Source organism: Ostrinia furnacalis, unplaced genomic scaffold (genome assembly GCF_004193835.3).
Source record: "Ostrinia furnacalis isolate ACB-3 unplaced genomic scaffold, ASM419383v2 OfSCF4122, whole genome shotgun sequence".
Lineage (NCBI taxonomy): Eukaryota > Metazoa > Arthropoda > Insecta > Lepidoptera > Crambidae > Ostrinia > Ostrinia furnacalis.
The window spans coordinates 791555-808114 of NW_021134361.1; the positions used below are offsets into that span (position 1 = coordinate 791555).

Here is a 16560-nt window from a genome sequence, read left to right on the forward strand (position 1 = left end):
AAAGGCAAGCAAATTATGTCACAGAAACACTATTTTATGGTGAATGTCATGTACATTATTATCAACAGTATTTAACACTAATAATGTAAATATTATTTATTTAAAATAAACTTAGAAGCTTATTTTAGGTACAAGTTTTCCTATGACTATTGGACGTTACCTTTGCCTTTGATTACCTGCCTAATTATCACATTACAAGCAGAGATACATAATGTAGAGATGCAAAATCATCGGTTTTAATACAATACACATACACGACCAAATCCTGCAACGCCATTTATTCGAGTTGTCAAGTGAAAATAGGCCAACTTGACCTTGAAAGAAGACTATCTTCTATTCTAGTCACAATAGTAACGACTGACCGACGAAAGTCCTCCGACCTAGTTTTTGGTACCTCGCGAAATCATAGTACATGCATTTATGTATATCTCATAGGTTCAATTTTCGTTAGGTCAGAAACCAGGTGATAGTATGAACTTGATTGCGAGAAAGTCGGAAGATTAAAAGACATGCAACAATTCAAAATCTTCTAAGCTCTCATAAAACAGTGGGTCGACATTTAACATACAAGTGGCGTTATCAAACTTGGTCTTAATTCTTAACACATACGCACGAATAGTCCCAATTTTAACAATTTGATATTTGTAAAAGATTTCTATTGGTGAGTAGTTAATTTATAAATTATGCACAAATATACTTTTATGCTTACGTCAATAGCGACTAACTATTCTTTCTACGAATATCAAATTGAAAATAAAGTAGTAAGTTGTTCATAGCTTCGCCGCAGTGTAAACTAACCTGCCAACTACAAGGAAATTTTAATATGCACACATAAATCAACATTTTTTGCTAAGGAAGTAAATGCAAGATACAGTTAATTATTAAAGTAATATTTTTTACTAAATCTAACAATTACTTGGGTTACTTCCAAAGCAACAAAAATTAATTATAGTTTTTCGTTTACTTTGAAACATTTCCTAGTAGAGAGCAAGTTTTTACACTCGATAACGATAGGTATTGCGTACTCTACGTGTGATGATGGTATAATAGCTGACAATACTGCGGTAATCTATTGTCCAATCACAGATGATTTCAGTGGCAAGACATGTTAGGCATATAAATAACTAATAAACCGAAGTAATCAACATACTTTGAAGATCTTTTTTATTCACAATTCCAATAAAGATTTTGTAAAATTTATTTTTGATTGAGTTAACATGTAAAATAAAACTATCTTCAAAGTAAGTTATTAATAAATAGATCACAATCTTAATCAAAGTTTATCATGATTTTATAATATCAATAAAATGAAATACTTAAAAATGCTGACCAGCATGCAAAGTAACAGGGAATATCAAAACAAACCAATAGGAAAATAATGTTACAAAAGAAATAAAACTATAAAATAATAACACTTATCTAAGTAATCTACAAGGAATGTAGTTTTGGCTCACTGTACTTAATCTTAAAACTAAAAATAAAAATTGCACAAGGTAATAGGAAACTTAATTTCTTTGGCCCTAAAGTAAAGGAAATCACAAAACGAAAATTCTTTTCACAAGCATTAAAAATAGAATGCAATGAGATAACAATCACCGTAACTTAAGAAAATTATTATGTGCAATATTATGCTACGTAGAGACGGTTTTACATCACTTACGCTAATGTGCACGCAGATTATAATTAAGTATATCTATAGGCTACATCGTCCCGGACGACATGCAACAATTAATGTCTATCTAAGTAGCAACAATTAATCTATAAGACATATCACACAGTCACAGCAGTCTTTAAGTCGCCCTAGCTTTGCGTATATTTTTCTTCTCAGCCTCGGTGAATCCAAGGATATTTTCAATTGCGTTCAGATGTCCTTGATGGTTTTCTGGGTCAGTGAGGAAGTAATAAATTGCAGATTTGAGGAACTGCAAAGTCACCTCAGGGTCTACATTGGTTCTGCTGCCTTTCTGCGATTCCATGATACGACGATACATGGCCTAGAAAAGACAAGGAACAGTAAATCCGCTTGAACTGATGTAGCACGCATGCACGTTATCTACTAAAAAGTAAAAAAAATACAGCTAAAATATGATGTAAATAAAATTTAGTTTACTTTTCGCCTGCTACAAAAGTAAACTACTCTCAGACATGGTTATGTACAGTCAACAGCACATCAGAACACAAGTTTTTGTCACAAAATAGCTCCTATTACAATGTCATAAGATGCCACAGTGTTTAGTTTGATGTGCTGTCGTTTGTTCAATGATTTATAACCACGTTTTCTCAAACCAAAAAACTTCCCTTACCAAAATCAATTTCAGAAATTGCAGATCTTTAACTACACTCATGCTACAAAATATAATTCTAAATAATTAGCTTCTAATCATAGCTGGGCATTAACTCGTTAATCCGTTAATCGTTAATTAACGAAGTTAACATTTCTATTAACGGATTAACTTTTAAGTTAACTTTAAAAAATGTTAACGGACTCGTTAACTTACGTTAAATTATCCTAAGTCCGTTAATCGTTAATCCAGTACCTACTATTTACCAAAAGCACGCTGAAAAACGCTAGAAAAACGCGTTCCGACAAGTACGTTCGGGCTTTCAGAACTTCCAGAACCCAAAACAACAGTTTTTGTAACCAGATCACTAACGACATTTTTTGTTAGTATGTGTGGGACAACTCTTTAAGACTAGTTTTCCTCAACCGATTGAGCTGAAATTTGGTATACTTATGTAAGTCCGATGACAATGCAATGTTATGGTACCATTGAGCTGGTCTGATGATGGAGTCATGAGGTGGCCATAGGAACTCCTAAATGAAACGGCGGCATCGCATCGAATTTGGGTTCGTTGGATTTGTCTTTTCGAGCACTTTAGTACTAGATGATGTCCAGGCTCCTGATGATGGAGTCAGGAGGTGGCCATAGGAATTTCTAAACGAAACGATGGAAACTTATCGAGTTTGGGTTTGCTGGATGTCTTTTCGAGCACTTTGGTGCTAAATTGTATTGTAATTGAACCAAGGCTCTGAGATTGAGATACTACTAAAAAGTGTAAAATAAAATTATAACTTTTTTAAAAACAAGCTTGAAGAAAGAGAAAGAAATGCTGTTGTACTAAAACGAAAAAAATAATTGTACTTAAGCAAGGTTTAAATAATTTCGAAAGCTTGTAGCGCAAACAAAAAAAATTGGCCAAGTGCGTGTCGTGCCACGCGCAGTGTAGGGTTCCGTAGTTGTCCGTCGTTACCACAGTATATTTCAGAAGCAAGCAATTATTTCATCTACAGTCACTTTTCATATTTTCTTCTAAGGAATTTTCACTAGTTAAAAAATTTTGTAATTAAAAAAATTAAAAATTGTTTATTGACAAAAAGTTTTATACAATATTTGTGCGGAGGCTTCCCAGTAATTATCGGAGATACTTGTGTTGGGAATGTCTCGCATCTTTCCAAACGGTAAACAAAATTACATAGCTTTTTGCAAAATACAATTTGTAGAGGTAGAAAAGAGTGAGTGTTGTAATACATGAGTTAAATGACTATTACTCTCAAAGTAATTGCTGTATCTTAACCGCTATAGTTTTCCTTGAAAGTTCATGAATTATCACGAAGCAGTATTATCACGAATTTTTCCAGATTTTTCAAGCCAACGGTTTAGTTTTTAGAGGGGAGGGGGGGGGTGGGGGGACGCCCTACTCGAACAAAAATTGGCATTTTAAAATTTAATAATTTGCAAAGAGATCCCTTAATGGAAAAAAAGTCTTAGGAACCCCTAAGCCATTTTAAAAGACCTATCCAACGATACCCCACACGATGGGGTTGAAGATGAAAAAAAAAATCTTCCCCACTTTACATGTAGGGGAGCTACCCAAAAAAAATTTTTTTTCAAAAATTTTTTCTACCGTTTTGTCGGCATGATTAATATACATATCTCTACAAAATTACAGCTCCCTAGTGCCAATAGTTTCCAAGCAAAACCTCGGAGAGACAGACAGACATATCGAAACTATAAGGGTTCCTTGTCAGGACTACGGAACGGAACCCTAAAAAAGAGGAATAAATTCCATGCGCGATCTTTTCATCATCATTCCAAGCTTTTGAAATTATTTGAACCTTGCATACAATTATTTTTTTCGTTTTATTATCATGTGTTAACGGATTAACGATTAACGTTAACTTGCGTTAAGTCTTGTGAAATGTAACGTTTTAACGTTTAACGAAGTTAATTTTTTTATTAACGGTTTAACGATTAACGAAGTTAACTATTTGATTAACGGTGCCCAGCTATGCTTCTAATTATGTACTAAGTTGAAAAATTGTACAGAAACAAAATCTAGTAATATTTAAAAACCTATTTACCAAAAACCTATGATACCCGGGAAACCAAAAGAGGCTGTTTCAAAACAAAAAACATCATGCAAAGCTACCCTATGCAAGAAATAATAAAATAAATTAATCCACATGCGTTAGGAGCAAATATTGCTAAATTAGTGACTATGTTTAATTAAACAGCTAAATGTAAAAACAAATACTCAACTACATTTTTGCACAATGTATGTTACAAAATTGTACACACTGCAAGATCTATAGTCGTGATACGTGCATTTGTGTGATATTTTGTGATGTATCAGCAATAAAGATTGGCACATATTTGATGCATTTAGCTGTTTATGCCTTATCCAACAACATATTGTAAATTAAGTGTTAGTAAATTAAAAATATTTATCTGATATCCCCAATTCCCCATTATGTTAGTTATTAGTAACATTAACAAATAAAAAGAACGATATATTTCGAATGACTTATCAAATGAGGAACATGGTCCTGGATTACCATGTTATACAGACACAGTTTAAATTGTATGAAATATAAAAAAGTAAATAAACACACAATAGGTAATCCACAGTTGTAACCACATTCCATCCTGTGAAAAAGTTGATCCATATCCCCATCCACTTTAGACATAAAAATATTGAGCTGTAAATATTTTAATGGAACTGTAAATAAACTTTAGCAAGACTTCCTCATAACCTCTGTGCTAAGCAAGGTGTAAGTAAAAAAATATTGAAGTGTTTTAAGTGGATGCTGTCGTCCGTAAAAAATCCAACCTTTCGAGCTCCTAGGACCCATAAAGAAACAGCCTCCTTTGCACTTAGAAGTACTTGTGACTTTGCCGTTCGGTCCGCTGTGAATGCCGTGTCCTGCAATGCACTACACGTTAAAGCAAGTTCCTGTTAATCGCCACTACATGCACACACTACGCCACTCTAGGTGTACAATGCGTGGTTAATGTTCAACACTTTGATGGTTAATACATTTTTAATAAACACCAGTCACATACAGTGACATAGGCTGCGTTAGAAAGAATTAAAACGGTTAGATTCTCATTAATAGGGTTGGAAGAAACAGTGTCGAGAAATGAAATATGAATGTTATGAGCTGCAATGAAAAATATCCTTGAATAAATGTTAATTGTGTGTAACGTCTGTGGATTATTCTGACTGGCAAATATTTGAATGGAAAGGTTACAAAACAAAACACGTAGTCAAGGATGATCATTCAATGTGAGTATGCTATTGTTTGTCTCATTGTTTTGGTACACAATGCAAACTCAAGTGCTAATGAAAATAAGTTTCCTTACTCGGACATTTTCGAGCTCAGTCTGTGTAATCTGTAGTTGCTCCAGCAACTCCTCCACGGATACTCTGTTCACTTGAGAGGGACCAGCTTCCGTATCCTGAAAAAAAGAGGAAAACATTTAAAATAACAGACATATCTACATAATATGATTACAAATTAAGCATGTTGTCAATCACCAGTGTCATGAAAGAAATGAGTCTAAGAAATACAAGTTTTGTCAGATGTTTTATAAAAATGACTAAATTGCAAAAAAATGTAGTAAAATAGGAATAGGCCTGGCAAAGAAGAACTAAATTGCATTTGCAGATAAATGAAAGTTGTGTAATATTCACCTTCTCTAATTCAAACTTGGCAGCTTCAACTCCTTTGTTGTACATTTGCAAGTACATCGAGCGATGTCGGCCATCCACGTCCTGCAACTGCTTGCTTGCTTCTTCCAATTGCTTCTCCAGGACATGGATCCTTTCCTTGGCCTGTTCATAGTTAGGCAGCAGCTCACAGTAGCGAGTGTTGACGTCTGCTAGTTTCTGCAGCAGCGCTTCCACCTTATCATTGTGGCCCTTTTTCAGTTCCTGTGTTTCCCCAACATGTGACCTTACCACATCTTCAATTTTTTTCTCATAAAACTCTATTAAGCTTCGACGCTCTTCTTCGCCATCATCAAAATCGGTCATGCATGATACATCATGAGTCAACATGTGAACAGACTCCTTGGAGTGCAAGGAAGAATTGGTGAGATCATCAAAGTGGCCTGAATCTGTGAAAGATCCCTGCATTTCATTTCGACACCTTGTCGGTGTCTGGTCTTTGAATAATGGGCTGTCAGTAACATCAAAACTCCTGCATGCCACTCCACGCTTAGGACTGTCTTGTTCAATAGATGCTTCATCTGCATTTTCTCTAATAGTCACAATTTCACTTGAGTTGGATTTTTCATCTGGGGAACATATAGATGCTTTATACAAGCGAAGTTCAACAACTTCTTTGGTCAAATGAAATATTTCACTGTCTTTTTTTTCTAGATCCTTTTTCGCTTGTGTCAGGAGGCTTTTGAGCCTGCGTATTTGTTTTTGAGCTCGCTGAGTGGGTGTCAAGTATTCATCTCCTGCAAGGCCTGCATGCGATGAACAGTGAAGGACATATCTCATTGACCGGCCACTGAATGTAGTCCCATTGAATGGAGCATAACCAGCATCCACCGAAGCAGCAGTTGCAGCACTCCCATAGCTGTGCAAAGATTCGTCATCGGGCAAGTCTTCCGGAGATCCAGGTGGGGTGTGAGCGGAGTCAGTCATATTCAGTTTCCCATCAAAGCAGTTGTCCTGTTTCAGGCAGGATTTTCTAGGCTTCTGCTGAGCATTCGAACTGAACGACTGCAAACATGGGAAAAATTGTGTCACAATAAGTTCAAATACCTGCTCAATTTGTAGTACAGTAAAATCAATTTAAGTAATTTAATAAAACTTGTAAAATAATACAACAACTATGAAAATTATATCATGAAGTTCTCTGGAGTTTTGTCCAAAATGTGGTAATTTATTTTATTATCACTCTGACCCGATATGTATACAAATACCCAGTTTTTGGTATTTTATATAATAAATACTATGAAATAATTCACAGCAGAGCATAGACAGACTACCCCTATTACCAAATGCAGACGTCAGCAAGGCTTAAATGGCTTGGGTTGAGTAGCCATGGCAATGGTTGGCGTAAATTATTCAGGCTCAAGGCCGGTACTTACGTGGCTCCGCTGGCGATGCCCCGGCTCCACGAGACGGGCGCCATCGCTCCGGTTCTTCTGGTGCGTGTTTTCCGTGATTATTGGGATTAATTTCCTCGTGGAGAGAGGCGACCGCTGCACCATTTTTTCACCGCGCAGCCGCAGTGAAGAGGTGCGCCGAAAGTTGCCGGTGACGTTTCCCGCGCAGCAGTGTTCATCATGAAACTCTGCTATTCTTCTACCGTTGTAATTTCTGTTCATTTTCTTCAAAATTTCACATTAACGTAGCGTACTGCAAAAACGTAACAGCTGTTAGAAATTCAGCAAAACAATGCGTGACATTTTGACATTTCATGAAAATTATTTTTCAACTACAAGCAAAGACATAAATGTGTAATGCCAAACATTTGTCCTCCATGTCATTTGGCGCGCGATTGAACTTTGCCATAATTTTTATGGTACGAATAATTCCTCTATGTACGAATACTGCGAACTATCGTAATTTTATTTTACGACTAGAGTTTTAGTCCAGTCAATGAATGCCTTAACGACGGTGTAGAGAGAAATCCGTGGAACACAATTTCTGACCTCGGGACTTTATTTAGCCTAGTTAGGTGGTGAACATAGCAAAAGTCCCCGCCCTTAGCCCTTGAGCCGGCGGGGAGAGGGGGGTTTAAAGGTACCACTTTTCGGTTTTTCGCTTAATCCTCGGAAACTATGCGTCCTAGTGACTAGGGCATGGAATACCGGAATAAGTTTTATACCGGTATTGATACCGGTATTGAAATTTCAATTACCGGTATACCGAAATTTCGGTATTTTTTCGGTATTTCTTGAGATACTGCTATTTACTATTTAAATGTTTCCAAGAACGATTAGTAAGTCTCGTTTGTGAAAAGTTATTAATAGGCCAGTAGAATAACACGTGAAAATTAATCAAATCGGAAATAATTCCTAAAGGTTTTGTTTTAATAGCTTCATTTGTTGCTCATTAAGACTATCCTAAGTTTTCAACATCGACGGAGGTGTGGTGGGGCCCCCCGAAACGGGCATTTTTCCGGTTTTATGGTTATACCGTATAAATAAAGGACTTGCAGTATAGAAAATTGATCTTCATGGCAGGTGAAGGGCATTTAATCCTGCATTGAATAAGACGAAATTCATATATTTTAGACAAACCGTTTTCGTGCTTAACATGCTCCCGCATGTCTAGAATGATTGCTCAATGTTGATTTACTCGATTTTCTCTTGATGGGAACATGTAAGACAAAAATAAAATTTCCAATATTACAGACCTTCTAGAGCAGATGCCGCGAAAACTATACAAGATATACAAAAACTTGACGATCTCATCTGTAGCAAATTGAATAAGCTTTTTTTGGTTCATAGTAGTCATGTCACTAGGACGCATAGTTTCCGAGGATTAAGCGAAAAACATAAAAGTGGCACCTTTAAACCCCCCTCTCCCCGCCGGCTCAAGGGCTAAGGGTGGGGACTTTTGCTATGTTCACCTCCTAACTAGTCTAAATAAAGTCCTGCAGTCAGAAATTGTGTTCTACAGTTTTCCATCTATAATGCTTTATTGACTGGACTATTTCTCGTTAGTCTTAAATTATTTTGGTAAGTAGGTAGATTATTTTCCTTTAATTTTTTTAATGGACTATCCTGCTGAACTTCGTAGGCGACCATTGCATTACTCTATCTACCCTACCTCACTGCAACTTTTCTCTGCATCTTTTCTCTTTTTACCTGTAGGTACCTATACATACCTAAGTAATTAGTGTGGTTATCGAGCATGGGCCCGGATTCGTTATGAACAATCTCAGCTCCATCATCAGTAGAGATTATCTACCTACTTTTAATTACGATACCTATACTTACGTGTTTTTTCTTTCATGAAAACAGTCCCACAAGTTAAGATAGCAGTAGCTTTAACAACAGGAAACTTAGTTTTATACAGGGCGTAAAAAGTGAGAAACACACAGGTGAGTTACTTAAATAAGATAAGAGTCGTTTCAGAAATCAGAATAGAGGCCCTAGAGTGGTAGGAAGGATAAATTAAATACAGTCATAATTAATTAATATGTACCTACCTAAAGATAAAGGTATAGTTTGATGAGCTGTGATCTTCACTATACAGAGCAGTCTGTTGGTTGTATGACCTAGTTTATTTTGCAATGTAATCAGGCTGGTCTTGTCTTCAGACTTTTCTAACGAAAAAAATAATGTGAGAACGAAGGTAAAGTACCTACTAGATAATATCGTGGAAAACAATTCTTTCGAAATTATTGTTCTTTGCACTAGATATCTATTCAGGCAACCTGATTAATGTTTTTGTTCGCAAGCTGATGCAAGACTGTGCGCTAGAATTGTTAAGTACTTAGTTACCTACCTACGGACACGGTTTAATTTAATTTAGTACCGAAGCAAGAGTTTCCTAATGAACAAAAATATAGGTAAAATCACTAATTGCGCTATCAAAAAAGGTAACTTCCGAAAAGACGGGAAGAAGAATATGTAGGTTAGCAATTTAAACTTCATTATTTTAATAAGTACCTAAGATAGGTAGGTGTTAGGTAGGTAAATAATACGTAAAATAAAATATCGTGTAATTAATTGGGTTGCTAAGTACTGTTTTAGGTAAGTAGGTACCTAAAGGACAAAAATCTGTCAAACTCCATGCAAAAGACACCGGTTATGATTAAAGTTACGGTTAAAGTTAAGTGGTGCAACCCAGCATAAGTTACCTATGTATATTTGAACTAGTAAGTAAATGCGCTTATTTTATCTATTTTTTACACTTTCATTTTATTGTAATTAATAGTAAATACCTACAGTAGGAATAAAAAAATCATTGGAACATTTTATCTACACTTTTTGAATTGGTGGAAATGCAAATTGGTCAACCTGTCAGCATAAACATAAAATATTCAAAAATAAACATTAAACACTGAAAAAATAAACAGTCTCGTCGTTGTACATCGCAAATTGCTAATGTGAAACCACGCTGTATGCGATGCTTAACTTTGCCGATTTGACTTGCACGCAATCATGCAATGCTCTTGCATTAAATTTATTTTAAATACATGCGTGAGAAAATACATGAAGATGAAAATTGGTGTACGTGAATCGTCGTAAGGTTATTTACGACTTTCATAATCACTTACAGATGATAAATTGAAGCTGAGAACAACGTCCGTCCGTGCCGGGTATTTGTACTGTATTCGAACGCTTAGATTTATTACAACACCGACTTGTAGTTGTGCAACTTCAGAAACTGTTACTTACTTACCAACAGAAATTGCGCGAACGTACAATCTCTGCTGTCTAGGCGTTCGGTGCATTCGGTCCTTCTTCATTGATAATAATCAGTAGGATGTAGGTTATCTAGTCGATGCGGTATTTTTTGGCATATAGTTAGAACGATGACCTGATACGTAAAATGATGGGTTCGATTTTTGGGTAGGGCTAGATTAAGCTGTTTTTGACTTTCAGTTTCATTGACATACTTACATACTTTTAGTACATGCAAGAAAAGTTTGGAAATCGCCTGAAAGGTGTTGAGAATTAGAGGGCATACCTACTTGACCCAGGATGGTTTAACAAGGATCTAACTATCTATAAGTTTACTTATTAATCCCAACTAATATTATAAATGCGAAAGTAACTCTGTCTGTCTGTCTGTCTGTTACGCTTTCCCGCTTAAACCTCGCAACCGATTTTGATGAAATTTGGCATAGAGATAGTTTGAGTCTCGGGAAAGAACATAGGATAGTTTATATCCCGGTTTTTGAAACAGGGATGCGCGCGATAAAGTTTTTCTGTGACAGACAAAATTCCACGCGGGCGAAGCCGCGGGCGGAAAGCTAGTTTATTTATATGATTGAAGGCTAATATTTTTTCAGCAGCCCAAACGATTGAAAAAAAAAATCTGGTAGGTACTTGACAAATAGGTAACTGTAACTGAATAGAATAGAGAACCAAGGATTTTGAAATTAATTTTCGTACTTAAGTATGCCCATTTGCCAAGGCCAAAGATTAGTATTTATTTATCACAAAGAACTGAAGGCCATGGAAAGCATTTAAAAAAATAACAATGGGGGCGATAACGCAGCGTTAACATTTTTTTTCATTGTTAGTACAGCAGACATTGGTACCTACATACGTGAATTTATCGTGGGGGTTTGATTATGTAAATATGAAGTTATTAATCACAAAATAAACTTTCATTTCCAATATTCTACCCTTATAAGTTGAGGGATGGACTGGAATATCATTATATGAATATTACAACACTGTTATAGAGTCGGCGAAATGTTTTTTTTTAAGCTGTGGGCTACCCTGAAATGGCACGGTTTAGGTTGTAGGCAGAAATCCGATGTGAATACTTAAGAGAATAAATGTTGAAACTCCTGAATTCGAGATTTTTTCAGACCACAACTATTATTATCTAGTATAAGTTAATAAAGACACATAAATTAATATGAGAAAAATATTTTTTCAGGCCCATAATTTTTTCACGACATTACATTTCACAAAAAATGAGTACCTCCTAGTTTTTAAAAAAAATATGTTTGTGTACAGTTTAGTTAGTCCAAACTGAGATCGCCGTATTCCATCTAGTAATAAAAACCAAGGACGTGCGTTATTTATTATTAGCAATCAGCTAAATTAAACTAATTAGATATATTAGTATCCAATTATGAAAACGCGAAACACCGAATGCCTCTAATTCACTAATCAACAAGGTTGTCACTGGCTTTAATGGATTTATTGGGGTGGATTAAATTACTTCTTAAATCTTAATTCGATTAGCGAAAGTGTTGAAACTCCGGACAAATGATAATTAAGTATTCATTATAAATAATACATTAATGTTTTGGAAAATATAAAAGATTATTCTTACTTTAATAAATTACTGACACCTTACCAAAGAAGATTGATTTTATTATTTATTCCTATTTCAATATCATCGATTGGATTCAGCTTAGATTCAAATCTTGTGGATTACATCAGCCGGTAGTTGTGGGTTCGAATTCCGTTCATGTTGAATGTACTTAGTTGTGATGATAATTCATTTCTATGGTCATGTAAGTACGTGTTTATTTCTCTTAGGCGTAAGTACCTACCTACTACAAAGATAATATGCTAGAGCGAGTTGTTTTTAAGGGAAATTAGGTATGTATGTACCTATGTATAATTTTGGATTTTCATTGCAATCATCATTGTATTATTACAATCTATAAAACAAGCCTTGGTACAACTATAAGTAAAAACACAAAATAGGCCACTTTGCTGTCTAGTTCTGGTAGAGTCGTTCCATAACTAAATGCTCTACTAAATTACAGCTGTAATAGCCAAATTATGACTAAATTAATGTACTTTTTATACTTTAATTATCTTACCTCGGTACTCAGGTATTACTTTATTACACGAAAGGTTACATAATCATTTTTCAGTAGGTACTACCCTGCAAATCGGTAACTACTGGAACATAGTTATGCATAAAAATATCGGAATTACGTTTCATTAATTCATAACTTGAACGCAAATACCAAATATTTATGATAGCACGCTATGGATTTCTTTCGTAATGGCATTTTAATGACTAGACTGAAGAACTGAGTACTTTTTTGCTACGAACTAATTACTTTTTTTGCTATTAAACTTTTAAAACTAGGGTCCGTATTTCGTATTATAGAACAAGTTTTTAAAAATAGATCTCAAGCATAGATTTAGGTTTCCGATTGGTTGAAATTCAGTATTTAGACTATTTACAGGACACTATGACCAAGATTGAATAGAGTTTTAAGCTTAGCTCTATAATACGGATCTGAAACACGATAAGAAATAAATTTACCGAATCTTGGAAAAAAATCTAATTTGACAATCAAGTTGGTTACTGTAAGTACAGTCGACAGTACATCAGACAACTCATTTTAGTTGCAGAATAGCTCTTATTTACAGCTGCTTAAGATGCCACTGTGTCTGGCTAGTGTAGGTAGCTACGAGCTAGCGAGACGAATCGCGCTACACATAAACTGAAGGCCACTTGAAATCCGCGTAGTCGCCATCGGCGCTAGCTAACTTAATAATAAGTTAGACGATGTTATAATGCGCGTACCTACCTCTACTTAAGTATAACTTGATACTAGTACCAGGCCTGTTCATCTCCGCGAGTTTACATCGAAAACAAAACACGCACGATGGCCCACCTACAGGATACTATTCGACAAGGCCTCACATACGAGCGAACATTGACTCACGCACGCGTATTCTTGTGTATGATGGTAGAAAATAAAGAAAATAGTGTACTAAATACTGTGCAGTATTTAACTGCCTAAATAATAATAAAAACACAGAATGTACTTTTTTAAGTTGCCTCAAGACACTGAGAGTAGTTAATATTATTCATGATAATTCATGCTAAATCATGTATTTCCTCCGCCATTTTCCGCAGTTTGCCACCTCACTTCACATCATTTTACCGAAGTCAGCCCTAGTGGCCCTATAGCTTCGGCGCAGTGCCGATCACTGACGTTTGTCAACAAAATGGTGCTTGACTCTTGAGACAGGCTAAATTACACCATATTGTTAATGACATTGAGCATACATTTTTTTAAATACCTTCGCGAAGTAAAACTTCTGTACGTAGTACTTATTATTATTCTGTGCTAGTACGTAGAATTACTTTTAAGGCACTCCAACGTGAACTTTTGACTTCAGTAAAAAACAAGACCGTTAATAATAATTTATAAAATGTAAGTAACAAAACATTAATACTCGTATGAAATATCATGTACAGAAATTAGAAATATCAACTGTTTTCTCTTTATTGAAAAACTAGCTTTTGCCCGCGGCTTCATCCGCATGAAATTTAGTTTGTCACAGATCGTCATAAATTATAGCCGATTTGTTATTCTGGGTCATAAACAATAATACTGTAAAGTTTCATAAAAATCCGTTGAGTAGTTTTTGCGTGAAAGAGTAACAAACATCCAGACATCCAAACTTTCGCATAAATTTATAATATTAGTAGTTAGGATTAGTAGGAAGTAGGATAGTAGGATACCTACTTGTTTTCAGTATTGTCAATAGAGCTTTATAATTTCCTATGATAGTTGTTTGTTTTTGCAATAAGTTGTTTTTCGTTTTTTTTTTTAACTTTAAATAAAGTTTTACTTATTGGCAGTTTTTGTTTAGTTTTATTTTTAAAAACTGAGATGAATAAGTAAAAATAACGGATGGTTGTTATTATAAGAGTTACTTCAGTTAAGTTTTTTAGAAGTTGCCAATGCAATGAGCTGTGAACTTGCACAGTTATCTTTTTCAATTAGTTCATTCACCGCTGTGTTTATTTACGCTCTTGGCTAGAAAAAAGAGAAATGCAGCTACGAGATACTTAAAAGTGTTAAGTATAACAACAAGCATCTTATAAGTTTAGAATGTTTTTGCCCCAAAACTCCATTTAAACAATTCGAGAATTTTCTACAACAATAGTTCGATACACTTGGAATTACTTTTCTAATTTACACTTTAATAAATCTTTTGACATTGAATTCACACAATTCCAATATTTATAACATTTCCTGTATCACTTTTGATCAAGCATGTAGTTACTGATAATAAAAAATTTTTGAAGTAGACTATAAATTGTGTTTGTTAGGAAAAAAATCAAACTAAAAACTTACTAATTTTATCCAGCACTATGTTTTCTATCTCCATCTCGCTTATTGGAAACATTGCCGAACCATCAGCAACACACATCGCATTCGGCACAATCGTAGTTCGGTACAAATGTTTCGTTCGCACAGTGTTTTTCGTGGGGAAAACTTTGAATTATCAACTCAAACATCGCAAATTACATAGAGTAAACCATCCACGTTAACTTTTACGCTAAGAATGTTGCGGCAAGTCGTCGAGCGCAGTGCGTGGCTGCGTGCTTGGTCAATGTTTGTTCACGGTGTGGTGGGCGCGCGCCGGCGCCCCCTCGCGCCACGTCGATGCAACACTCAATTTGCTTTTGGTTAATGTCCACTATTGTTACACGAATACGATCGGTTACGACACCTTCTATTGTATGTGCTTGCTCATAAAACAACAGTCAGTACTGATTACTTTTTTTCGCTCCGTGTTCCGCTGCATTGCAGAAATTGCAAGTCAGCCGGCCGCGCCATCTGGTGGGGTTTTCCGACATTTTGTGCCACTGCTGTAAATCTCGGCCGATTGTTTGTACTTATGCAACTGAAATCGTGTTTTATATTTCACTATTATCGTTTTAAATTTAATCTCACCGATTTCATGCCAAGGGTTTTCAAATGATGGCGTTTCACAAAGGGTCACCAAAGTTGATGTTTTTGCTCCGATTGGTTACAATTAGAGCGTTACATATTTACCTACTTAATGTTTACTTTCACCCCGAGTTTGATTTTTCAATCCTTCAGAATCGTTTTGCAATTCAATTGTAAACTGGTATTTTGTTTACTGTTGATGCAAATCGCTAATTAGGTACTTGTAATTTGAACCGAATTTCAAACACTTAGGAAGCATAAACAATTTATGCACTTTTAAGTAAAGTAATTATACTAATAATAATAACAAAAACTTCTTAAGTCATTACTCTATAATTGAAATTACTGAAATTACATTATTCTTTCTGAATATCATGCATCAAATATCAAATATATGGCTATCAGTATTTAACTTTATCAGTATTTATTTTACGTCGCTACTTCAGTAAGAAATCTGTCTCTACTTCGATTTCTTGCCGACTCAATCAAGCCAATTCGCAAAAAGTCTGGCTCGGAACCAATGCGGATGGAAAAATGTGGCTTCGTCGGCGGCGAGCGATCTTTTTTGTTTCGACAATAATTATTACGACATAGTCTGATTACTATGAAGACATGTTTCACCGACAAGCCTCATTGCGCCGTATTTCTACTCATTTTTTTGTAATCATATAATTAAACATTTACTAAATTAATCTGACGTAATACAATTTGGTAATTTTATGCGTAAAGCACAACTGAGGCCGATTGTAGAGATGAGATAATCATGCTCTGGTTTTCAGGTCATATTATTTGAGGCTCGTTGGCTTAGGTAGGGAGAGACGCTATTCATAGACGATGCTTGCTTAAGCGAAGCAGCAAATCGAATGCACAGCGTTGAACTCTATTCAACGCTGTGCGTTCGA

At 35.4% G+C, this 16560-nt stretch overlaps 1 protein-coding gene across 4 annotated transcripts; it reads right to left on the reverse strand.

The window, feature by feature from the left end:
• Window positions 1–43: 43 nt before the first annotated feature.
• On the reverse strand, window positions 44–15389 carry LOC114358830 (GRIP domain-containing protein quick-to-court). Of its 4 annotated transcripts, XM_028312897.1 has the most exons (6): window positions 15059–15386; window positions 7389–7659; window positions 5977–7017; window positions 5646–5741; window positions 5113–5205; window positions 44–1994 (listed from the first exon to the last, which is right to left on the reverse strand). In XM_028312897.1, exons 2-6 carry the CDS (start codon window positions 7626–7628, stop codon window positions 1791–1793), a joined length of 1674 nt encoding a protein of 557 aa, XP_028168698.1. In that variant the 5' UTR covers window positions 7629–7659; window positions 15059–15386; the 3' UTR covers window positions 44–1790. The 4 variants fall into 4 exon arrangements, with proteins under 4 accessions (XP_028168698.1, XP_028168700.1, XP_028168699.1 ...); XM_028312899.1 differs by lacking the exon at window positions 5113–5205 and having other exon boundaries at window positions 15059–15389; XM_028312898.1 differs by lacking the exon at window positions 15059–15386 and having other exon boundaries at window positions 7389–7730.
• Between the last annotated feature and the right edge of the window lie 1171 nt (window positions 15390–16560).

Bases quoted from the DNA above. Each gene is read 5' to 3' on its own strand.
- LOC114358830 (XM_028312897.1), bottom strand. From the start codon at position 7,628: ATGAACAGAAATTACAACGGTAGAAGAATAGCAGAGTTTCATGATGAA. The intron at 7,018-7,388 runs GTAAGTACCGGC...CCATGTTTGCAG, and splicing joins GGCATCGCCAGCGGAGCCAC to TCGTTCAGTTCGAATGCTCA. The intron at 5,742-5,976 runs GTGAATATTACA...TCTTTTTTTCAG, and splicing joins CCAAGTTTGAATTAGAGAAG to GATACGGAAGCTGGTCCCTC.